Here is a 25,240-nt window from a genome sequence, read left to right as displayed (position 1 = left end):
GTAAATCCAAACTGTCACTGACTTTGTAAAAAAGGGCAATTAGGGGACTTAAAAACAAAATAAAAATGAAATCTAAGATACAAATAACATGGAATATGATGAGAGGGGTTAGAAATCAGAGATAAACATTTTGAAGTCCTTCTACTATTCAGGAGGATTACAAATATATTAAGTAGAGATCGCATTAAGTTAAACATCCATCTTAAAAATTGCAACAATCTGTATGTGTGTGTGTAACTTTGTGCACAAATAGTAGAAACTGTTAAAATCCAATGAAATGTTTATAAAACTAAGGATGCATTGGGAAAGAAAACAAGTCTCATTGAATACCAAAGAATCAGTATCATTCAAATCACAACCTGTGTCCAAAATACAACATATTAGAAATTCATATTGAAAAGAGAAACTTGAAAAATATCTTTTTTTTTTTTTTTTTTGAGACAGAGTCTTGCTCTGTCGCCAGGCTGGAGGGCAGTGGTGCGATCTTGGCTCACTGCAACTTCCACCTCCCAGGATCAAGCAATTCTCCTGCCTCAGCCTCCCGAGTAGCTGGGACTACAGGCATGCACCACCACACCCAGCTAACTTCTGTATTTTTAGTAGAGACGGGGTTTCACCATGTTGGCCAGGATCTCGATCTCCTGACCTTGTGATCCGCCTGCCTTGGCCTCCCAAAGTGCTGGGATTACAGGCGTGAGCCCAAAAATGTCTTTTAAATGTGGAAATTAAAGACATACTTTTAAATAATTCACAAGTAAAAAAGATCATGATAGACATTTCAAAATATGTATAACTTGATGATAACAATTACCATAAAAAATTGTGAGATAAACAAATAATACAGTTAAACACATACATTAGAAAATAAGAGAGATTAAAAATTAATACACTAAGAATCTGACTCAGAAAAAAAGGAAATGGCCTAACACAGTACTGGAAGTCCTAGCCAGAGCAATCAGACAAGAGAAATCAGAAAGGAATCCAAATCAGTAAAGAGGAAGTCAAACTGCTGCTGTTCACTAATGTGATCGTATATCTAGAAAAACTCTAAAGACTCATCCAAAAAGCTCACAGATCTGATAAATGAATTCAGTAAAGTTTCAGGATACAAAATAAATGTACACAAATCAGTAGCATGCTATACACCAACAGCAACCAAGCTGAGAAACAAATCAAGAACTCCATACCTTTTACAACAGTTACAAAAAAAAAGAAAGAAAGAAAGAAAATACTTAGAAATATACCTAACCAAGGAGGTGAAAGATCTCTACAAGGAAAACTACAAAACACTGCTAAAAGAAATCATCAACAACACGAACAAACTGAAACACAACCCATGCTCATGGATGGGAAGAATCAATATTGTGAAAATGACCATACTGCCAAAAGCAATCTACAGATTCAATGCAATTCCCATCAAAGTACCACTATCATTCTTCACAGATCTGGAAAAAACCATCTTAAAATTCATATGGAACCATAAAAGACCCTGCATAGCCGAAGCAAGAGTAAACAAAAAGAACAAATCTGGAGGCATCACATTACCCAATTTCAAACTATACTATTATACAAGGCTATAGTTACCAAAACAGCATGGTACTCGTATAAAAATAGGCATGTAGGCCAATGGAACATTAAATAGACAACCCAGAAATAAAGCCAATTATTTAAAACTAACTGATATTTAACAAAGCAAACAAAAACATAAAGTGGGGAAAGGACACCCTATTCAACAAATGGCGCTGGGATAATCAGCAAGCCACACGTAGAAGAATACAACGGGATCCTCATCTCTCACCTTATATAAAAATCAACTCAAGTTGGATCAAAGACTTAAATCTAAGACCTGAAACCACAGAAATTCTAGAAGTTAACATTGGTAAAACTCTTCTAGACACTGGATTAGGGAAAGAGCTCATGACCAAGAACCCAAAAGCAAATGCAACAAAAACAAAAATAAATAGATGGGGCCTAATTAAACTAAAAAGCTTCTGCACAGCAAAAGAAATAATCAGCAGAGTAAACAGACAACCCACAGAATGGGAGAAAATATTCATGAACTATGCATCCAACAAAGGACTATCCAGAATCTACAAAGAACTTAAACAAATCAGCAAGAAAAACAAATAATTCCATCAAAAAGTGGGCAAAGGACATGAATAGACAATTCTCAAAAGAAGAAACACAAATGGCCAACAAGCAATAGTTAAAACATGGAAGCAACTCAGTGTCCATTGATGAATGAATGGATATGCAAAATGTGGTATATACATAAATAAAATATTATTCAGCCTTAAAAAGGAAGCAAATTCTAACACATGCTATAACATGGTAAAGCACTGAGGACATCATATTGAATAAGCCAGTCACAAAAAGATAAATACTGTATGATTCCACTAATATGAGGTAGTTAGAGTCATCAAAATCATAGATACAGAAAGTAGAAGGGTAGTTGCCAGTGGCTGGGGGAATGGGAGAATGGGGAATTATTATTTAATGGGCACGGAGTTTCAGTTTTACAAGATGAAAAGAGTTATGAAGGCTGGATGTGGTGGCTCACACCTATAATCCCAGCACTTTGGGAGGCCAAGGCAGGTGGATCACCTGAGGTCAGGAGTTTAAGACCAGCCTGGCCAAGACGGTGAAACCTCGTCTCTGTAAAAATACAAAAATTAGCCAGGCATGATGACGGGTGCCTGTAATCCCAGCTACTCAGAAGGCTGAAGCAAGAGAGTAGCTTGAACTCAGGAAGTAGAGGTAGCAGTGAGCCAAGATGGTGCCACTGCACTCCAGCCTGGGTGACAGCTCAAAAAAAAAAAAAAAAAAAGAAAGAAAGAGTTCTGGAGATGGATGGTGGTGATGCTTGCACAACATTATGAATATATTTAATACCACTGAACTGTACACTTAAAAATGGTTAAGATGGTAAATTGTATGTTATCTGTATTTTACCATAATAAAATATATTTTATATATATATATATATCATATATATATATTTTTTTTTATTTACCAGGCCCAAATAATTTCCCTGGATAATTCTAACACATTTTCCAAGAACAGGTAACCCCTGATATATAAATTGGTTCATAAAATATTTAAAAAGGGAATGGGAGGCTCCCCCAACTCTTTTTGTAAGCCTGTATGTACAGCCCTGAAACAAAAACTGAACAGGGAAAATATGAGAAAGGAAAACTTAAGAGCCAATCTCACTTATAAACATAGACAGGAAAATATAAAATACTAGCAAACAGAATCTAGCAATGTAGAAAATAATAATACCTAACTTCCGGGTAAGGTTTACTCAAACGATGCAAGGAAGTCATAACATTGAAAATATTTTAATGTAATTCACTATAATTTCAATTAACAGATTTTAAAAATTATCATTTCATTAAATGCAAAAGATCTTTTGATAAAATTTAATAGGCACTCATAATTTAAAATAAATAACTTAGCAAACTACAAACAAGCAAACTTTTAAAACTGATATAAGGGGTATTTATCAAAACTTACAATTGACAAATCCCCTTTAAGTTTACAAACAAGATAAGAATGCTGGCTTTCACTTTTTTATCCCCCGCAGAGAAACGGTCTTGCTCTGTCACCAAGGCTGGACTACGGTGGAGTGATCCTGCCTCATTGTAACCTTGACCTCCTGGGCTCAAGTGATCCTCCCACCTTAGTCTCTTGAGTAGCTATGAAGTACATGCTAATTTTTTGTTTGTTTGTTTGTTTGTTTTTGAGACAGGGTTCTCTCTGTGTTGCCCAGGCTTGTCTTCAACTCCTGGCCTCAAGTGGTCATCCCCCTCTGGCCTCTCAAAGGGCTGGAATTAAGAAGTCTGAGCCACTGTGCCAGGCCTGTTTTCACCTCTTATAGTCAACATTGCACAGAGGTCCTATGTACCACAATAAAGAGAGAAGGGGGCAGTGGGAGAAATAAAAATCGGGAAGGGAAAGAGGGAAGAGGGGAGAAAGAAAAAGAGAAAAATGGGAAGAAAGGAAGGAAAGAAGGAAGGGCAGGAGGGATAAAGGAAGGAAAAGGAGTCGTAAAGATTGAAAAGGGAGAAACAAAATTGTCATTATTGCCTAAAAATAAGATTATCTCTGTAGGAAGTCAGAAAAAAATCCATTAGAAAATCTTAAAATGTAAACTACTAAAAGGCTTTAGCAAGGCTGCCAACCACAAGATCAACTCAATAGTATTTTCTGCAGGAAACACAACTGGTTAGAGAATATACTTTGAAGTGCATCTCATGACATCACAAAAACTATAAAATGCCAATGAATAAAAACTGCATAAGGAATTTTTGAGGAAAAATATAAATCGTCGTTAAAGCACACAGAAAAACCTCCCAAAAACTGGGGACACAAATTTTGTTCATGTTAGGAAATTCAAGAATAAATATATGAATTTATTCAGAATTTCTCTGTAAATCTAATATAATTTCCATCAAAATGATACTGAGATTTTTTTTTAGTTTCTCAAACTTATCCAAAAATTCATACTGAATAGCAAAGACAAAGAATAGCCAAGACAATGTTATAATAAGAAATGTATATTTACTATACAAAATGTCAAGATGGATAATAAAGCTACAGTAATTCAAATTGCTTAGTACTGATACAGGTAAAGACAAATTAATCAATGGAACAGATTAGAAGGATCCAGAAATAGCCTAGGCATCTGTGGAAGTTTATATCCCAAGTGAATGGTCTTTGATTTATAATGGCATTACAAATCGGTAGGGAACAAATGAACTATTTAATAAACTGTTCTTTGGTAATGGACTACTAATATTGAAAAAAAAGATCAAATTAAATCTACATCTCATACTGTGACTAAAATAAATTTGAGAGAGATTAAATACCTAAAGGGCAAAAGCAAAACTGTAAAAATATCTACAGGAAAATATACAAGAATATCATCATGCACAAGGAAAAAGAAAGTACACCTTAAATAGGGGGAAAAGCACAAAAACATGAGACCAATAATTTAAATTTAGAAACACCTATATGGCAAAATACTCTTAGAAAGTTTAAATAATAGCTACAAATGGGAGAACATATCAGTAAAACATACATCCAAAAAAAAGATTAGTCTGGAAGTTTTTGTTTGTTTGTTTGTTTTGAGATGGAGTCTTGCTCTGTCGCCCAGGCTGGAGTGCAGTGGCACAATCTCTGCTCACTGCAACCTCTGCCGCCCAGGGTTCAAGCGATTCTCCTGCCTCAGCCTCCCAAGTAGCTGGGATTACAGGCATGTGCCACCATGCCCAGCTAATTTTTTTGTATTTTTAGTAGAGACAGGGTTTCAGCATCTTGGCCAGGCTGGTCTTGACCTCCTGACCTCATGATCCACCTGTCTCGGCCTCCCATCACTTTTGGGTGATGGGATTACAGGCATGAGCCACCACGCCCAGCCGGAATATATATATATATATATATAAAAGCATTCAGACCAAGCCAGGCATGGTTGTGCACCTCTAATCCCAGCCACACCTTGCGAGGCTGAGGGGACAGGATTGCAACATTCAAATCAATATGAAAAAGATGAACAACAAAATAAAAAATTGGGCCAAGAATATAAACAGGGACCTCAACAAAAGAAAAACAACATGGCCTATAAAATTATGAAAAGATTCTCAATTCACAAGAAATCAGAGCAATATAAATGAAATCAATGAAACATTTTTCATCCATAAGATATGCAAATATTAAAGTCTTACAAGAATTGCAAGAATGTGCAGGAAGAGGAAATACGATTCACTGCCTGGGAGCATAAATGGCTATGGTGAGCCAAAAATTGTAAAGTTGACTCATTAATTCCACTTACAGGGATGTGCCTAAGGACGTATCTACAAAATTACTCATTGAAGCATTATTTATAAACGTGGGAATATTTAAGTAACAAAAGAGAAAGAGGAACAAAGTTACAATATGCTCAAATATTGGATTGTAAGAGAGCAATTAAAATGAGCCAACCAGCTCTAAATGGCTTATTTTGTTACCTTTGGCAAACCACCTAACTTCTTTAAGCTTCCTCTTTGCTGTGTGTTTTAGTCTAAAATGTAAATATCAGCTTTACAAAGTGAAATGAAAGTAAGAAAGGACTTAAGTAAAAGGTATACTACGTAACAGCATGTAAGAAATATCAGAAATAATAAAATCTGATGACCCCTTGTTGGTAAATAGGCATCACTGACATTCTCTGAGAAAAAAAGGGATGAGAACCGAACAAGTGATTTGAGATTAAGTAAATATTTCTTAAAACCTTTAAAAAATGAAAGGGCAGCCAAGTAGGTATGAGAACTAACCAAAGAGGGCTCAGTTCTCAATAAACAGGTAATTATAAAGGAGACTTTAGTAATATAGATTAACAAATATGCTTCATTCCAAAAACAAAAAAGAGAAAACAAACAAAAAACAACAAAGAGGCAAAGGACCAAATGTTTTTGTTTGTTTTTGAAACTCTCACCCAGGCTGGAGTGCAGTGGTGCATACTTGGGCCACTGCAACCTCCACCTCCTGGGTTCAAGCACTTCTCCTGCTTCAGCCTCCCAAGTAGCTGGGATTACAGGTGCCTGCCACCACACCTGGCTAATTTTTGTATTTTTAGTGGAGAAACAAGGTTTCACCATGTTGGCCAGGCTAGTCATGAACTCCTGACCTCAAGTGATCTGCCAGTCTGCCTCCCAAAGTGCTGGGATTACAGGCGTGAGCCACAGCACCTGGCAAGACCAACTGATTTTTAATAAAAAATAATATGAAACAGGACTTATACTGAAGTACCCTCTAAAGTTATGACTTTTATTAACTTTCTTCCCAGTTTTTATTTTGTGCTAAGTGGAAGCTTCAGATGACTCCAAGGGAGTATGAAAATTGGGAAACTTTTTTTTTTTTTTTTTGAGACGGAGTCTCACTCTGTCGCCCAGGCTGGAGTACAGTGGCCTCATCTCGGCTCATTGCAAGCTCCGCCTCCCGGGTGCACGCCATTCTCCTGCCTCAGCCTCCGGAGTAGCTGGGACTACAGGTGCCCACCACCACGCCCGCTAATTTTTTGTATTTTTAGTAGAGACGGGGTTTCACAGTGTTAGCCAGGATGGTCTCGATCTCCTAACCTCGTGATCCGCCTGTCTCGGCCTCCCAAGGTGCTGGGATTAAAGGCGTGAGCCACCGCGCCCGGCGGGAAATGTATTTTTTTAATACTCAGTATCTTTATATGAGAAGAAAATAATTTTGGATATGAAGGCAACTTCTAATAGCACTATTAAGCTATCATGAAAAGACAACTTAGAATGTTTTTCAGAGGGAATATTAATCTGAGAAGTTCTAATTTCCCATAAACTATTTCTGTTAACCTTCAAAAGCGATAGTGAGGCATTTGAACTTAGTTCAGAAAGAATGTGTCGAAAATCCTAGGCAGTATCCTGAAACACCTAATAAAGACCAAAAGAGGCAATAGGCCCCTTTTGGTTGGACACAGCCTACTTGCCCCTTGCATTAAAGTTCTAGCTCTCAATACAACATTGAGAATAAATAAAATACAACAAACTTAAAGATGCTATAAAAACAATCAATGAGAGTCAAGTAAATCTAACTCAGATTAGAAAGTTAATCAATTACCCAGCTAGTAGGTACCTGGGACAACTTGTGGAGGTAAAGGAAACACTGGAGAGCATCGAATAATGAGTGTTCATTTGGAAGAGGAACATAATGAAAAAAATATGTACTAACAAAGTGTGTAAGTGCTTAAAGCTAGAAGATATCTCGACTTAAACACCTAGTAAAAAAAAACGAGCCATATTTAATAAGAAAAATCTGAAACAAATAGCAAAAGGTTCAGAAATATTTGTCTAATAAAATTTCTCCCCGACTCCAGTTGTGAGGCACAGGGATTATTCAGAGCGAAAGATTTGCAAAGCCTATTTTAGGAAATAATTATATTCACTGATATCAGGATTTAAAATGTCATTGGCACTAAAATTCATTTTCCAATGGAAAACGTAAAAGTCAATTTTTATATCTAAAAAGAGGTAATGGATATATAAACATGTTCATGTGTTTTAGAAATAAAAATACTTCATTAATAGAAAAAAATTAAATAAATTTCTAGTATACTTAAATATTTAGCTATTCACAAGTCTTTACTGCTTTACTCCAAGAACTCTAGCTGAAAAGAGACTAATACAGAAATATCAAGACATGCTGACCACCTCAGAAAGAAGCATGCAGTGGTGGTTTTTTCTTTTTTCTTCGTTAAGGCATTTAATTCAATGTTCAACATACAACATGTGCTTAACAAATATTTGATGATATCAGTAGGTCTCTTTTTAAAGAAAACTGAATAAAAATTGATTTTTTTAAATTATTAACCCGCCTTATTACTAGTAACCTGCCTTATTATTACTAGTAACCTGCCTTTACAGAAGTTTTTCTTCTATACATAATCCAGTATCACACACAAAAAAACTGTAAGTTAAGTCTACTCTATAAATACCTATAACTTACATTACAGGAACTCAAAAATAACAGAAATAGACATATGCACACACTAACACCTAATGAAGGAAAAGTGAGTCTATGCCACCATCTAGTGGCTGCAGAATAATAAAGCACCAAAACAAGAAAGTACCCAGGGATGTAGTACCAGAATATAAGCATCTAGAATTTACATGTAGAGCTACTGCCCTCCTATTCAGTTGGGCCAGCATTGGCATTACCTGGCCTATTCAGTTGGGCCAGAATTGGGTCTACCTGCTTGCTTCTGCATGAGTCTGACCTTCGAAAAAAACCAAGCGGGAACACCATCAAGTTTCCTTTGCTCACCTCATACAATTCCCACCACATTTCAACGGATACCTATTTGTTATGAAAGGTATAAAAATGCATCTTCACATTCGTCAGACCAGATGGGCAATAATAAAAAATTGGTCAGGAAAACCTCATACATTGCTATTAAACAGTCTGGCACTATTTAGTAAAGATGAATATGTACATAACTTATGACCCAGCAATTCCACTCCTGGGTATGTAATCCAGAGTAGTGGTTTGTAATTTCCAGTACACAGATCCTGAGTGAATCTATGCATAGAATTCAGAGGGTCTGATAAGTTGGATGAATAACAATTCCATCTTTATTGGCACCAACTTCTAACTAAAATTAACCATTTCCTTTATGAAGGTAGGCAACAAACCACAATATTAGCAGGACCTGTGACTTTGTAACCAATAAACATTATAGATAATGTCAAATTCCATTCATAGTTGTTGTAAATACATAAAAATTTCTTCCACAACTATCACTACTTCAAAATTACATCTTTTACACCCACTATTAGATGTTTTTTAGTGCCCTAATAAAGAAGCATCTCTACTTCTTTTTAAAAAGTTTTTTTAATATTTCATTATTCTAGTTCATTTTTTTCATATTTGATTTTGTATTTTGATTATTCTAGTTCACTTTTTTCACTGTATTTGTTTTCTTTGCAACCCTATGTATTTGTTATACATTTAAAAACATTTGGGATCCACAGGCTCACAAGATTTTGAAAGGATTTTAAGACACAAAAAAAGGTTAGTAATACCTGCCCTAGAGAAATTCTTCTGGCGGAACCAGGAGACATCTACAAATAAATTCAAACAGCTTTGTTTATAATAGTCAGATGGACAAAAAAAAACAAAGTATTTTCATGTAATAGAATAGCATACAAAAGGGATGTGAATTAATTATTACAACTGCATTAATGTGGTTGATTTGCAAAAGCCTAAAGTTATAGCTAACAATTATGTAACAAAATAGTAAAATTAGTTAATAAACAATCTAAAACAGGCAAACCAAAGCAATATACTCTTTAGAGTTATATACAAATGTAGTTGAATTATTTCAGAAAAATCAATGTAATAGCACAAAATTTGGGATCATGGTTACTTGAGGGAATTGGAGGAGAGGGTTGTAAGAAGAATGTGACCAGGAATGAACATGTATTGAGCTTTTGAGTTGCTGGCAATACCCTTTTTCTTAAGCCTTGTGGCAAGAGCACAGACATTCACTTTATTATTCTTCTTTAAAGTGTACAGACATCTCATGTACACTTTCATACCTATGATAAATGTTTGATATTACCTTCTTAGATAGGTCATCTCTGTCTATCCAATCCAAAATAACTACCCAGTTACTCTATATCATACGAGCCTATTTTAATAATCTAGTTTTTTGATAGGATTTTTCTAGCTTTGAACTATCTATCCTTTGGACTATTTGTCAGAATTTCAGGATATGCAACAATAATTTTCAAAATATTTATCCTATACATTTTCCAGGCAGTTTAGGGATATGCTTTTTAAAATAGCCACAGAACAATATTACATTTTAAGTTCTGTCTAAAAGCTACTTTCCACTGCAAATCTAAAATTACCTTAATAATCACATATCTTTTAAAAATAAATGGTAAACTGAACTGGTTTTACAATTGGGCTTCAAAGTCTGTGCCACTTTGTAGCAATGAAACTGAGAAAATTCTCTTTTCAGACTTCACCTTTCTCACTTACAAAACGGAGATAAAGCTTAACTCACAGTATTTGAGGATATTTGAAACCTGTGAGAAAGAGAATAGGAGAATATTTTAGCTACTTAGAAGCACTTAACAATGTTTAGCCATCTCTCAACTGTAGCCATGAATTTTGCCCCTATCTGTATTTTCCTCTTGGAAATTCCTCTTGGAAGTTCCCTGTATCTTTCTGCTGGATGGATGCAGTTAATGATGAGACTAGGGAATGGCAAAGCCACAGGGTAGAAGCCTGGCTCCCTAATTCACTAAGTATAGAAGAGCTACCTGCCAACTAGAAAAACCCACTTTGTATTCTTATAAAAAATAAACTCCTATAGTGTTTGAGTAATAATACACTTTTTTGAGTGTTGATTTACAAGAGCTATTTAGTCTACCCTAATTAATATATTATTGAAAGATACTACCAAATGCTGAGTGTTCTGGCCTTCTTCCCTCCTCAGCCTCAGGAAACTGGCAGCAAGGCTTTTCTCACACAGATAGGATACTGGAAGTTTCCCTTCCCTAACACTGACTACACAGATAAATAACTTGCAGGTAACAGTTTGGGGGAGGGGATATAGCCTTCAGTGAAATACCCAGGTCAGATCACCTCACAGTGAAGCCCACTATTTGAAGAGATCCACCTGTGCGTACAGTGCTTTTAACATGTGTTTCTCACTCCAAAATATATTTTTAATGTAAACATCAATAAACGCAGGAAGGAAAGTGTATTTTGAGAGAGTGGTATGAAGAAACCTAAATCCTAAATATCCAAGTCAATAGCTAGAATCCTGAGCACTTTTAGAATTCCACTAGCACCTTTATTCTTTGTATCTTACTTTTTCATTATATTATTTGACAATCCCTGATATATTTACTCTTCCTTTTTTTATCTGTTTCCTCCAACCTGGATGTTCCAAGAGGACGGGACTTTGAATTTTGCTCAATTCTGTACCCCAGTTTCTGGAAAAGTGCCTGGAACATGGAAGGAATTTAGTAAATATCTGTTGAATAAGTAAATGGGTTGGCAATTACAGGGTTTAAAAAAAAAGGTCTAAGAAAATAATTTACTCATATAGATCCAGTCCTGATACAAATGATTTTTTTAGTCTTGCATGGTTACAAATAGATGTCTCTCTTGTAGAAAAACTGAGGCAACCCTTCCGAAATAACTAATTTTAAAAAGCCTCCCTTCCTGTGAACAGACAATTCCAAAGCTCTTCCACAAGGCACAACCAATACAACCACAGGTCATGGCCCTGTAATCCCTCCCTAGTCCTCATGATGTAAGCAATATTACATTAATGTATACAATAATGTAATTATTAGCAAGAATAATGTAAACATTTAGATTACTGTAAATTAATAGTGTAATTAATTACTGTAAATTAACATAAGCATTATTAGATACAGGAAGACAAGTGAATTTGGGGGCAGTGGCATCTATGAGACATAAATCCTCATCTGCCACAGAAGGATGTCAACACATACTATCCATAACTGAAAATGCAATAAACAGCAGAAAACACTACTTACTTAAAAATACAGAAACAAGCATTAAATGAAACAGCTTGAAATGTTGAAGGTGGTTACTCTGGGAACCAACACTCCCGGACTGGGAGGACTAGATCAGGGTATGTTTAACTTTGATTTTTCATTTCAGGCTCGATGCTGCCATTTCTCTGAGCTCGTGGAAAATTTAATCTAAATCTTAATTAGGAGCCTTCTAAGATGGAGAACACATTCATTGCAGAGAGGTCAGGCTCAAATACACGTCTATCACAACATCTAAAACTTAACTCAGGAAAAAACCTCCACGATTTTAAATACAAAGCACTGCACATGCACGCACTCAACACCTCTCCTTCTTTCCCCATGGACAACACACCCACAACCCCTGCACATTTACCAATCTACACAACTGAGCACTGGAGCGAATGAGGTGAGTGAGGGCCCAGAAAGTTGGAGCAGGAACGATCCGAGCCTTCAGTTAATCCTAACGTCACCTCTAACGTTTGGGGTAAGAACGTTTCAGGAAACCAAGGGGGACCAACGCTCAGCACAGCAGAGAAAGACACCAAGCTACGGGACCCGCCGCGCCACCCGCGCCGGGGTGGAGCTGACCCCGCCGAGCCCCGCCCCAGCCTGCGTCTGCCAATGATCCAGGAGCCGCTCCTTTCCACTCGGGAAACCTTCAGAGGAGTCTCAGAAAGGACACGGCTGGCTGCTTTTCTCAGCGCCGAAGCCGCGCCATGCTCGTCCTCAGAAGCGCCCTGACTCGGGCGCTGGCCTCACGGACGCTGGCGCCTCAGGTACCGGCCACGGGGGTACCCAAGCCGTCACCCGACGGGAGGGGAGGGGCGGGGAGTGTTCCGGGTACGTGCGAGCAATGCGCATGCGCTCTCCGCCACGCGCGCCCAGACGTGGGGCCCCGGTGAGGTTCTAGCGTGAGCCCCGGAACCCCAAGACGGGGGTACCCGGAACGCGCGTGAGGAGGAGGCCGCTGCTAAGGGAATACCCCCAGCCGGGGTCGTCTCGCGGGCAGTGGTGGTCAGAAGGCTTTTCTAGCCTGGATGCCACACCCACCGGGACACTCCCATGGCGCCGGCTGTTTCGTCTTTGCTGCCCAGCTACGTCGCGGCTGCGGCCTAGCGAGCGCTCCCATGTTGTCACCTGGCGCTGTGGAGCCGCGGGTGGAGTCGTAGCTTTCCAAGCCACCGCCCTCTCTAGACATCAGGTTGAAGGAGGGAATTGCCAACCAGCCATTTGCCACGGAACCGGCCTCCCCCTTTTAAATGAAGCACACAACTTCCGAGCATTTCGCGGAGACCCTTGAAGAGGAGGCCCAGGGTCCCGGTGGGGCTGGACCCTGCCCGCCACCCGCGCTTCGTGCGGTCGCTCCCCCAACCAGGCGGGACCGGAGCCTCCTATCAAACCGGACGATGACAGACAGACTCTTTTAACCTTAGATGAGAAATGGACAAAATGGAGCTTGTGATTCTGCCCTAACTTTCGGGAGTGGCCTATTCTGTGGCTTCAACCTAGAAATTTCTTTTCCTTTTCATGTTTAGGACTTTACTCCTTTCTGAAGGGGCAGGATAGGAAGGGGATTAACCTGTCCTAGAGACAGACTGAGGAGCACTAAAGAAGAGCAGCTCATGTCCATTCACCCCGGGTTAACAATGCAGTTTTTACCCTAATAATTCTCCAGTGGGGCAGGGCCAGGAATGACGTCCTTATGGCATGATTCCAAACTTTTAAGTTTTTAGAAATGTCCATCAGTTGTTCTCTTTTAAGTGAAGTGGAGGTCGTTGCTGGTGGGAATGATCCCTAACTTGGAGATAAGGGAGGATGGACGACTCATGATTTCTGCCCTAGCAGCTAAAAGTCATCCCTGCAACAAAATTCTTAACTCCCATCCGGCTCCCCCACCATACCCGGCTCCCCTGCGGTCTTCCTTCTCTGGCACCACCTGTCCACATCTCTCTCCCTCTCTCACTGTAGGTTCCCTGCTGTATATTAATACTGCCCAAAATTGTAAAAATGTGTACCTTTGATCAACTATTTTATCCTCCAAATACAAATTCCTCGAATCAACCTGAAATCCATTTGTCACAAATGCCCCATTGGCCTATCTCCTGATATATTTTATTATAATAATTTTGAAATTGTGGATACTAGGAACTTGCTTCTTGACCAACATTGTTACTAGAGTTTGGTTTAAAAGCACAAAAAGAGTGTCCACAAAAGGCAGGGGCAGCTGCAGCTGTTTTTGTTGGTAGGCTTAGTCATTTGAGCAATAAGAATATAAGTCACACACGAATAGAATTAACTCTAGATAATTATCATTAAGCCTTATCATACACAGTTACATAATTTTATATTTTGTAAACAAAAATATGTCGGAGCAAAAGCCTACTGCTTTCAGACAGACATACTGGCTAGTCAGTATAAGCCCTAATTTGTCCATAGCTTTGTAGGTATCAAAACTGTCTTCGTGGATTATTCTGGTGTAATCAACTTAAGGAAATGGCACATGCTAATCAAACTTAAGTAAGATGGATTTATAAGAATACCAGGAGTGCCTGTGTGTATACCATGAGTGCATATATATATGTGTGTGTGTGTATGTGTATACATATATACACATAGATACCTACATAGAGGATAATCTTAGGCGAGGTATTTCTTACAGAAAGTTCAACCAGAACACAAATTAGAAATTTACAGTGCGTGTATGACTATTACAAAAGGAATTAATGGTTCTTAAGTGATATTTTCATCAATGTGGTATAAGTGGATTCATTAAATGTTGTTCACATTGCATCTGTAATTAGAAACTAATAATCAGAAAATTTTGACTCTGAATTTTCTTTTCTCAGCATTCATGTTCTACCATTGTATTACAATGCAATTGGATAGGTCAGAGCTTTTTATTGCATTAGTTACATTCCAGTCCTAATTTTGGTCAGTGGTTTACTTCATTGAATTTAGGAAATACTTTGACCTGAATTGTAATTTCCATTTTTTTCAAGAACCTAAAAGAGTTTTCTTCTAGTAAACATTTTTTTCATTATGCCTGCCAAAAGTTACGTGCGTAGTTAATAAAGTTCTTTGATGTGCATAACTGTAACACGTATGCTCTTGACTAAAGATGCAATATTGGCTAATAGGAAAACTTTCGTAAATTTGTTAGAATCCTAATTGTAGTTCTTGGATAAAGAAGTATCATTAAGATCTCAGCGCCTTCTTATGAGCAATTTCTGAAAAAGTGGCTAAAGGTGACAGTGAACCCCCACTAGGAAACAGTAACTACACACTCAGCATATTTAAGAGTAGTTGTCTTTATTGACACCTCTATGTAAACAAATGTATATGTGAAGCAGGAGAATAGGGTCTCGAGGCAGGGAACCTAAGGACTTCCTAGAACTAAATCAAACCCTTAGCTATGACAAGAAATACCCTCTTCGTTTACATAGGGTGTACACAGAGTAAATGACTTTGCAACTTTACTTCATCCTCTTCATTTATATACGGCTTACACCAAATAGCCAATGGGACACCTCTAGAGGGTACTGAAACCCTAGAAAATTCTGTAACCAGGGCCCTTGAGCCACTTGCTCAGGCCCACTCCTACCCTGTGGAGTGTGCTTTCATTTTCAATAGATCTCTGCTTTTGTTACTTCATTCTTTCCTTGCTTTGTGCATTTTGTCCAGTTCTTTGTTCAAACACCAAGAACCTGGACACCCTCCATCAGTAACATATTGAGAATTGACAACAGAAGTACAAACATGAGTAATGAGTCTATGAGTGTCCCTTGTACCAGATTCAGATTAGGTTTTAACACAATATAATGAATCCTGTCTTCTCAAGATATTTACATTTGTCTTATCTTCTTCAGATGTGCTCATCTTTTGCTACGGGACCCAGACAATACGATGGAATATTCTATGAATTTCGTTCTTATTACCTTAAGCCCTCAAAGATGAATGAGTTCCTGGAAAATTTTGAGAAAAACGCTCATCTTCGAACAGCTCACTCTGAATTGGTTGGATACTGGAGTGTAGAATTTGGAGGCAGAATGAATACAGTGTTTCATATTTGGAAGTATGGTAAAGAGTCATCCAATTTTGGCTTTCAGTATAGATTTTCATTTTTCAGTATAGGTTTTCATTCTGTTAAATGTAACATAAAACTTAGTTCTTGGATGTATATTATTATAGATACATACAGGTTAACTAAGACTTTTGAAAAGCAATACCAAAAAAATAAATTCAGTTCTTATTCTTCCCAGTGGTACACCTCTAACCCCTTGCTTAAACATTACATTATATTACATTATAAATTGGAAGACATGGCATCTCATATATCAAGCCATAAAATTGTGAACTAGACTTTAAACCTCAGAAAAATATTAAAATGGTTTGCTGTAAAGATAGTTCATGAAAAATTTAAAGCAGCAATTGTAAAAGTCCAAGTGGATTAAGATCACAAAAGGAAAGGAGAAGTATCTTTTCTCTTTTTGAAGCTAGGGGGCTGGATATCAGTATTTTAGCAGAAATAATTCAACCATTTAAGGGACTTTACAATATGGAGGTTTATAGGGGATGATGGTTAACTTTCAATCCTCACTGAACTCTGAGATTTAATAATTCTGTTATGTTTAGAGACCACATTTGTTTCATATCTGTACCCCCAGAGTTTTGAGGAATTCACTGTCATACTACTCTAGGGAGGTAAAAGAAAAGGAATGAAAGAGAGTTCTTCCCGTGTTGAAACTAACCTACGCCTGGTTTAGTAGAGGAAGGAGAATAAGTTACAAGAATGCCCAAAATGCTTGTTACTCCAGTGTCTACATCAGGACTTGATGATACCTAAAGAATTTTTAATAATTTCATTTAGTGTTTGGTTTAGGGTTTTTCCCTGTTAATAGAAAAAGCCCCATTAAAATACAGTTTATGCTTTAGATGTGGTACACGTTGTATCACAGCCCATTAAAAAAACTAAGTTCTGATATACCTCACTTAAGTTGTAAGATAGGTATTCTTCCTTATCCCAATGTAAACCATATGAACCTCTCTTGCCATTAGTCTTATGAGGTCCTGATGGTAATTATAGTACTAGGCCCATATGTTGGCAAATGTATATAACTGTTTGGGTAACTTAAATAGAAGAGAAATAAGTGCTGGGGAGAAAGAATGGATGACAATAAGAGAATCAGCATTATTTCTTTGAAATCTGTTTGTTCAAAGGAGAAGAGGCTTAAAAAGTACGGTTTAACTTCACTCAAGTTAAATTTGATTCAAGATGTTTTAACTTCACTCATGTTAAATTTGATTCAGGGTGTATCTGAACTTGACTACCCACCACCACCAAAGAAAAACAGTCTTTCTCTAAACTAGCACTATAAGTTAAATGCCTCAATCAAGTAAGAATAGTTCACATATACTGAGTATTAACTAGTGCCAACCACTATATTCTAAACTCTTTTCATGTGTTAATTTAATCCTCATACAACCCTGGAGGTAGATGTCTTATTATCTCAATTTCACAGAAAGTGAGGCACAGAAAGATTCAATAACTTACCTAATTCACAAAACTGCCTACTATATGGTTGAGCCTATAAAGCCTATTATGTGACATTACAGTTAGTTTGCATTTCTACTGCCCTTTTTGTCCTTGAGGAACTGCAGGGCAGATGGTCACATCTGTTTACGTTGGTGTCTCCAAAGGCCTAACACAAGGTTCTTATATGGCATCAATGACCATTGCTGATGTGAATGAAACCCAGAAAAGTACAGGTGATTTAAAATTGAATTTTTTATTTTTGTTAATTCTTTTCTTCCCACAGATAATTTTGCTCATCGAACTGAAGTTCGGAAAGCCTTGGCCAAAGATAAGGAATGGCAAGAACAATTCCTCATTCCAAATTTGGCTCTCATTGATAAACAAGAGAGTGAGATTACTTATCTGGTACCATGGTGCAAATTAGAAAAACCTCCAAAAGAAGGTAAGTCCTTCCTTCTTAGTCACTGAGTTTTGATGAATAAAATACTAAAGAACTTAAGTGATCAAAACTGAAGTTCCTTTGGAAAAAAATAAAATTAATTCTCTGTTTTATATAGAAACATACAGTGATTGTTGTGGTAAAAATAAATGGGAGCTCTTACCCCATCCTTTAAAAAAATGAGCATAAAATAATGAGATATTTTTCAAATTGAGACCTTGCAGATTTGTAAAGCTTAACTGTGTTATAGAGAAAGCTGACATGGTCAGTAGAGGTTGAGAATTTGTGCATTGGGAGCAGAGAACGTGTTGATAGGTAAGGGATAGCATATGAAGTTTTGCCATAATTTTAAAATAATATGATCTTTAAAATGTAAAAGTATTTCCATAAATTATAACTAATCTTAAATCATTAAATACAGCTTTGCTTATAAAACTGAATATTTGGGGGAAACAGATTAAGTGAAACTGCCAAGCTATATTACTTTAATCTAACTTTTGTGTCTTCTTTCTTGTTTCTCAGTTTGAAAGTAATTGCTTAAGATTTGTCTTCTTGCTGATTTCACTTCTTGCTGACTTAAAGAAACTATTACCTCAATCCAGTTTTAAATAAAGGTCAGATTAGAAAAGCATAAACTCATTTAAATGTTATTTTACTTCCCCCATTATTCCCAACTTTGTAGTGTATTTAGGTTACAAAAAATTTACAAAGGCTTCCTTGGATCTTTACCTACTTAGGTGTCCCCTCAGCTCTCAGCACTATCTAAATAAAATAGTTCACTTCTCTGACAGTGTCAAATCTTGGTTCTCCTCCTCTGTGTACATCATTGCTTGGAAATTTTTACATGCTTTTCCTACTTGTCCCAGAGTTTCTTTCTCTCCACCAGCCCTATACTTCTGTCCAAAGTGTACAATACTATTCAAGTATTTACCTGGATATTTAGGAAAAATAAAACCATCTCTTTAGGTTTGTTTTTTTTCCTCCAAAATTCAAAGATATCACTTCAGGTCCACTCTTTGCTTTGCTGTTCCTGTTAAAAATGGAAACTTATAGGGAGAAATTATATGAAGAAAAACATAGTGGAAATTGGAAAGAATGAAAATATAGATTGGAAAATTCTTCTTTTATTCTTTTATTTTCTAAAAGCATAGACTTTTGCAGCTCAAAATTCTATATCATTATACATTCTCAACAGTTTTTTAACAAATGTTATAGATTAAAAATATTTCAGATGATAGTTATAATAGCTTCCAGTTCTTTTTCTTTGTCATCTGTATGATTAAGCATAACAACTCACTCTTAAACATGGGCAAGGACTTTCTACGCATAAAAGCAAAGAGAGTGCAAATATAATAAACATGTCTACATAATATGTATGCATGTCTGATCCTCCAAATCTGTGTGTGTAGATAGTGAAAGACTATTCACTGAGAAACGTGATTGGATATTGCTTGAATGTTTTCTGAAAAATTCTTTTTCTCCCTATTCCAGGAGTCTATGAACTGGCCACTTTTCAGATGAAACCTGGTGGGCCAGCTCTGTGGGGTGATGCATTTAAAAGGGCAGTTCATGCTCATGTCAATCTAGGCTACACAAAACTAGTTGGAGTGTTCCACACAGAGTACGGAGCACTCAACAGAGGTACAATTGTCCATTTCTTCTTATATGAAATTGAAATATATATTGTGACCTAAGTTCCTTGGGTCAGGTTCTTTCTCATTATAGAGTATGTTTTATTATTTATTGCCAAATGTTTAGTTTTTTGTAATTTTTAAAATTGAGAAAATCTGTTTTACATCTTATTTATTTAGAATGTTAACTTATGAAACCTTCAAATGCTGAATAGCTGTTTTCCCTGATACATCAAAATGATTAAATTTTTTAAACTGAAGGAAACTCGGCTGGGCACGGTAGCTCAGGCCTGTAATCCCAGCACTTTTGGAGGCTGAGGGGGTGGATCACCTGAGGTCAGGAGTTTGAGACCAGCCTGGCAAACATGGTGAAACCCCGTCTCTAGTAAAAATAGAACAAATTAGCCAGGCATGGTGGTGGGGGCCTGTAATCCCAGCTATTCCGGAGGCTGAGGCAGGAGAATCACTTGAATCCAGGAAGCGGAGGTTGCAATGAGCCAAAATCGTGCCATCGCACTCCAGCCTGGGTAACAAGAGCAAAACTCCATCTCAAAAAAAAAAAAAAAAATGAAGGAACCTCAAGAAATAGTCTGTTACTTTCATCATTTCTTTTTCCTCTGAATGTACTTTTATTGATTTTTTAAAAATAATATTACTTGGGGTAGGGAGATTATCTCTAAGCAAAAAAGTAATATATGTTTTGTATAAATATTAAAACCCCCCTCATAAAAATTTACCCATTTTCCACCACAGTTTTATATATATCTATATAGAGAGATACAGTAAATATGTATATATATTGAGGTAAATTTATATATGGATATAAATTTATTTAATAAAACACATACTTGGGGTATTTAACTTGTAATGTTGAAAAACATTTCAATCAGAATTTCAAGATTTTTTGTGGCAAATTCAGAAAAACATTTGTAAAGTTTATCTGAAAGGATAAAAGAGCTGATGAGGTAGCTCATACCTGTAATTCCAGCGCTTTTGGGAGGCTGAGGCTGGTGGATTGCTTAAGCCCAGGAGTTCACGACTAGCCTGGGCAACACAGCTTGTCTCTACAAAAAAAAATTTTAAGAATTAGTTGGGCATGGTGGCAAACACCTGTAGTCCTAGCTACTTGGGAGGCTGAGGTGGGAGGATTGCTTGAGCCAGGAGTTCAAGGCTACAGTGAGCTATGATTGCACCACTGCACTCCAACCCCTGAACAACATAGTGAGACCCTGTCTCTTAAAAAAAAAAAAGTAACGAAGAAAGGATAAATGTCTAAGAATAGCTAACAAATATTTGAAAGACTCATCATAATATCCTGTTGCCTTTCTATTATCTCTTTATGTCCAATGGACATCTCAAACCTAATATACCCATCTTTATGCAGAAATTCAACTTCTTGCAATAATCTATCATAAGAAAATAGAATATATAAAAACAGATGTATGTTCAGGTTGGAAAATACATGGAGGAGAAACTGTTATGAAAATTATTAGATGCCTATCTCACACCATATGCGAAAATAAAGTCAAGCTGGATTGTATATTTTAATGAAAAAAAATTTAATTCATAAAATTGGTAAAACAAAATGTAGATGAATTTATTTAATAATGTGGATTGGGACTATATTTGTAAGCCAAAAGCAAAAGAAGAAACTATGAAGAAAAAAAAATCAACTTATGATTTTATTATACAAAGGCTCAAACTATCTGGATGCCTGAAAATCACCATAAATGAAATTCAAAAGCAGAAATAAAAATAAAAATTTATGCAAAAGTAGACATGCACATGGCTACTAAATATATATTAAAGAAAATGCATATTAAAACAATAATAAGATGCCATTTCTTTACCTTATAAAAGGTATACTTACATGGATATAGTATTAGGTCAGGAAAAAATAAGTACTCAGATACTGTGTAGGGTTCATATTAGCTTAATCTTCCCCCAAAATTTGACAATAAAAATAAAAGCCTTATTTTTATTGTTTTTGCCAGTATTACTTCTAGAAAATATGCCTGGGTGTGTATGTGTATAGGTGTGCTAAATTATACAGAAAAGAAATTTGAAAGTATATAACATACATAGTAGTCATATTTCAGTGAGATAAATGGTTAAGTCTCTATGTTAATATTCTTTATTTTATTTTATTTTATTTTTGAGATGAAGCCTCACTCTGTGGAGTGCAGGTACGATCTCAGCTCCCTGCAACCTCCGCCTCCTTGGTTCAGGCGGTTCTCCTGCCTCAGCCTCCCAAGTAGCTGGGATTACAGCTGTGTGCCACCATGCCCAGCTAATTTTTGTATTTTTAGTAGAGACAGGATTTCACCAGGCTGGTCTCAAACTCCTGACCACAGGTGATCCGCCCGCCTCGGCCTCCCAAAGTGGTGGGATAAGAGGCATGAGCCACTACACCTAGCCTCTACCTTAATTTTCTATCCTGCACATATATAAGTTTTATTTTTTTTAAAACTACAGAAAATGTGTGTTCATACACTTTTTAATCTTAAATTCATTCTCAGTGTTAGGAGAATTGGTAATCAGTACATCATTCCTGGAGGACAGTGTATACTATATACACTATATGTAAGTACATATATATAAGACATGCTCTTTGGTTCTGTCAACTTAAATTCTACTTTATATTAAGGAAATAATCAGATTCAGACTGCCTGGGTTTGAATCCCAGGTACACTACTTACTTTTTGACTTTGGGTAAGTAAACCTCACCATACCTTAGTTTTTTCATCTATAAAATGATAGATTATTATGAGGACCTAGATTATTATGAGGATTAAATGAGTTAATACATTAAAATGCTTAAAACTAGGCCTGACACATAGTTATCATTCAATAAATGTCAGTAGTTGTCATCGAAAGTATTATTATAAACACATAGTTGTGCTCAAATGAAGTTTATGTTAATATTGTTTACATTAAAGAAACATTGGAAATGTAGTATGACCTTCTTTATGTAATACATACGTAATACAGAAATCGATATACATGTACATCATATCGTGTATTTACGTAAGCATAAGCAAATATGCTTATATATGTTTATTTGTATAAATATACAGCTATATATAAAAATACAGGCCAGGCGTGGTGGTTCACGCCTGTAATCCCAACACTTTGGGATGCCAAGGCAGTAGGATTGCTTGAGGCCAGGAGTTCGAGACCAGCCTGGGCAACAAAGTGGGAACCTGTCTCTACAAAAATAAAAATAAAATTAAAATTAAAAAATAAAAATACATATATACACAAATACAGAAAGAGATACACCAAATATAAAAGAGATACACCAAAAATAAAATTACAGTTTGTTTTTAATCTGCATTTTCCTATACATCTAACATGTATATATTACAATTATAAAAACTTCATAAGCAATTTTGTACAACATTTATTCCAGTATTTTATAGAATACTGAAATATTGGAAATAATCTAAATAGTCAACAATAAGGGGTTGGCATAATAAGTTGCTGTATCTGTAAGGAGGAATTTATATAACCATTAAAAATTAATACTGCCATAGAAAATACTGTTGATTTTTAAAAACTTGTTACTAAGCTAAATCTGTTATTATAATATACATTAAGACCGTGATTTGGTTTTACTCATATTTTCTAAAGGAAATACAATAAATTTCCATAGAGGTTTTCTCTATACTGTTAACATTATACCACTTTTAATTTTCTTCTTTGTATAATGTAAAATTTTAATAGTAAACACAATTTGCTCATAATTTTGCTTTTTTAAAAATTAAAGGAAAATATAGTAGGAAATCATAAAATTTGGGTCTTGTCTTGATTGTGCCTCTAGCTGTTTTACTTCAGTACTTCCGTTTTCCGGCCTTGTATTTCTTCATCTATAAAACCAATTTGATTAATTTATCAATTTCTCTAGCAAGTCTCTGACCCCTCTGAAATCTTATCAGTAACATATTTAGTTTTACCTTTTTGATATCACTATTTCAATTTAAAGAATAGGATGGTTTTGGCCAAGCGTGGTGGCTCACACCTGTAATCTCAGCACTTTGGGAGGCTAAGGTGGGCGGATCACCTGAGGTCAGGAGTTCGAGACCAGCCTGCCCAACATGGCAAAACCCCATCTCTACTAAAAATACAAAAAAAAAAAAAATTAGCCGGACGTGGTGGTGGGCTCCTGTAATTCCAGCTACTCAGGAGGCTGAGGCAGGAGAATCGCTTGAACCCAGGAGGCAGATGTTGCAGTGAGCCGAGATCGTGCCACTGCACTCCAGCCTAGGTGACAAGAGTGAAACTCTTGTTTCAAAAAAAAAAGAATAGGATGGGTTTGATTCATTTTTCTGTTATTTCTTATTTGTTAAGGCCATATTTTTTAGAAACTACTTGTGGTTTATTTCTGCAGTTCATGTTCTTTGGTGGAATGAGAGTGCAGATAGTCGTGCAGCTGGGAGACATAAGTCCCATGAGGATCCCAGAGTTGTGGCAGCTGGTAAGCTGTTTGACTAGGCATGAATTATTTTTAGAACAAATGTGTTTCAGTCAGTAACTCTATATGCCTTTCTATGAAATGTTTTTCCAGTTCGGGAAAGTGTCAACTACCTAGTATCTCAGCAGAATATGCTTCTGATTCCTACATCGTTTTCACCACTGAAATAGTTTTCTACTGAAATACAAAACATTTCATTAACTGCTATAAGATCTGTCTGCTAATGGTGCTTAAATTCTCCCAAGAGGTTCTCACTTTTATTTGAAGGAGGTGGTAAGTTAATTTGCTATGTTTCTTGCATTATGAAGGCTACATCTGTGCTTTGTAAGTACCACTTCAAAAAATAGTTCTGTTTACTTTCTGCATGGTATTTCAGTGTCTGTCATACATTAAAAATACTTGTCACTGTTTTAAGATCTTGACTCTTCATTTGTTTCAGAATAGCTCTTCTACTGTATTCTGACAACTCTTTGCTTTATAGCATTTTGTTGTATTCAAATGATAATGGTAGCATTTCCATGCTTGTGACAGCATTTTTAAGTTATTAATATATTTTATCAACCTTTCCATCATGTCTGTTTTCCTGTTTTTTTTTTGGTTGTTTTTTGACCAGTAAAATTTATTTTGTAATACCAAATAGGATTTATGAAAATTAACGTATTTCTTTACTATGGAAAACCACATTGTCATTTATGACATCTATATTAAATATGGTTTTCACATTAGTTATTTGTCACTTACTTGGAAAATGATGCTGTTAGGTCCTGGTATTAAAAATCTAGAAAAGACTTGTTGGTTTATGTGCTGAAATGTCTTTATTTATAATTAATTTTAACTACTATTTACTTCATTTCGGATCCTGTTTAACAAAGATACTTGAGACATCCATTTGTTTTAATGAAATCTGTATGGATATGGAAATGCTTGCCCTAATAAAAGCCTACATATACCTTCTGGTTCTTTTTGTTGAGTTTTATATATTTATCTTCTCTGAAGCTATTGCTGTATTGCTATAAGGTAATGAGACAATACCAATTTACCGTCTTTACTGTAAATATTAAGTTACCTCGAGAAAATTGT

General features: G+C 36.3%; 1 protein-coding gene and 1 long non-coding RNA gene across 2 annotated transcripts in view; one reads left to right on the top strand and one right to left on the bottom strand.

Moving 5' to 3' along the window:
- Nucleotides 1-8,260: 8,260 nt before the first annotated feature.
- On the top strand, nucleotides 8,261-25,110 carry NIPSNAP3A (nipsnap homolog 3A). The gene is made up of 6 exons (XM_001138149.8): nucleotides 8,261-12,859; nucleotides 15,950-16,160; nucleotides 17,900-18,058; nucleotides 19,547-19,696; nucleotides 24,077-24,163; nucleotides 24,254-25,110. Exons 1-6 carry the CDS (start codon nucleotides 12,800-12,802, stop codon nucleotides 24,328-24,330), a joined length of 744 nt encoding a protein of 247 aa, XP_001138149.2. The 5' UTR covers nucleotides 8,261-12,799; the 3' UTR covers nucleotides 24,331-25,110.
- Nucleotides 16,137-25,240, bottom strand: part of LOC134807643 (uncharacterized) — a 13,137-nt gene continuing 4,033 nt past the window's right edge. Inside the window, exons 2-4 of the long non-coding RNA XR_010148604.1 lie at nucleotides 20,663-20,750; nucleotides 18,987-19,085; nucleotides 16,137-16,223 (exon numbers count right to left, since the gene is read on the bottom strand). This is a non-coding gene — a long non-coding RNA (uncharacterized LOC134807643). The remainder of the gene's footprint in view (nucleotides 16,224-18,986; nucleotides 19,086-20,662; nucleotides 20,751-25,240) is intronic.

The sequence above is a fragment of the Pan troglodytes genome, chromosome 11, assembly GCF_028858775.2.
Source record: "Pan troglodytes isolate AG18354 chromosome 11, NHGRI_mPanTro3-v2.0_pri, whole genome shotgun sequence".
NCBI classification, from domain to species: Eukaryota; Metazoa; Chordata; class Mammalia; order Primates; family Hominidae; genus Pan; species Pan troglodytes.
Note: the sequence above shows the minus strand (reverse complement) of the source record. Positions and strands in the feature narration are given on the sequence as shown.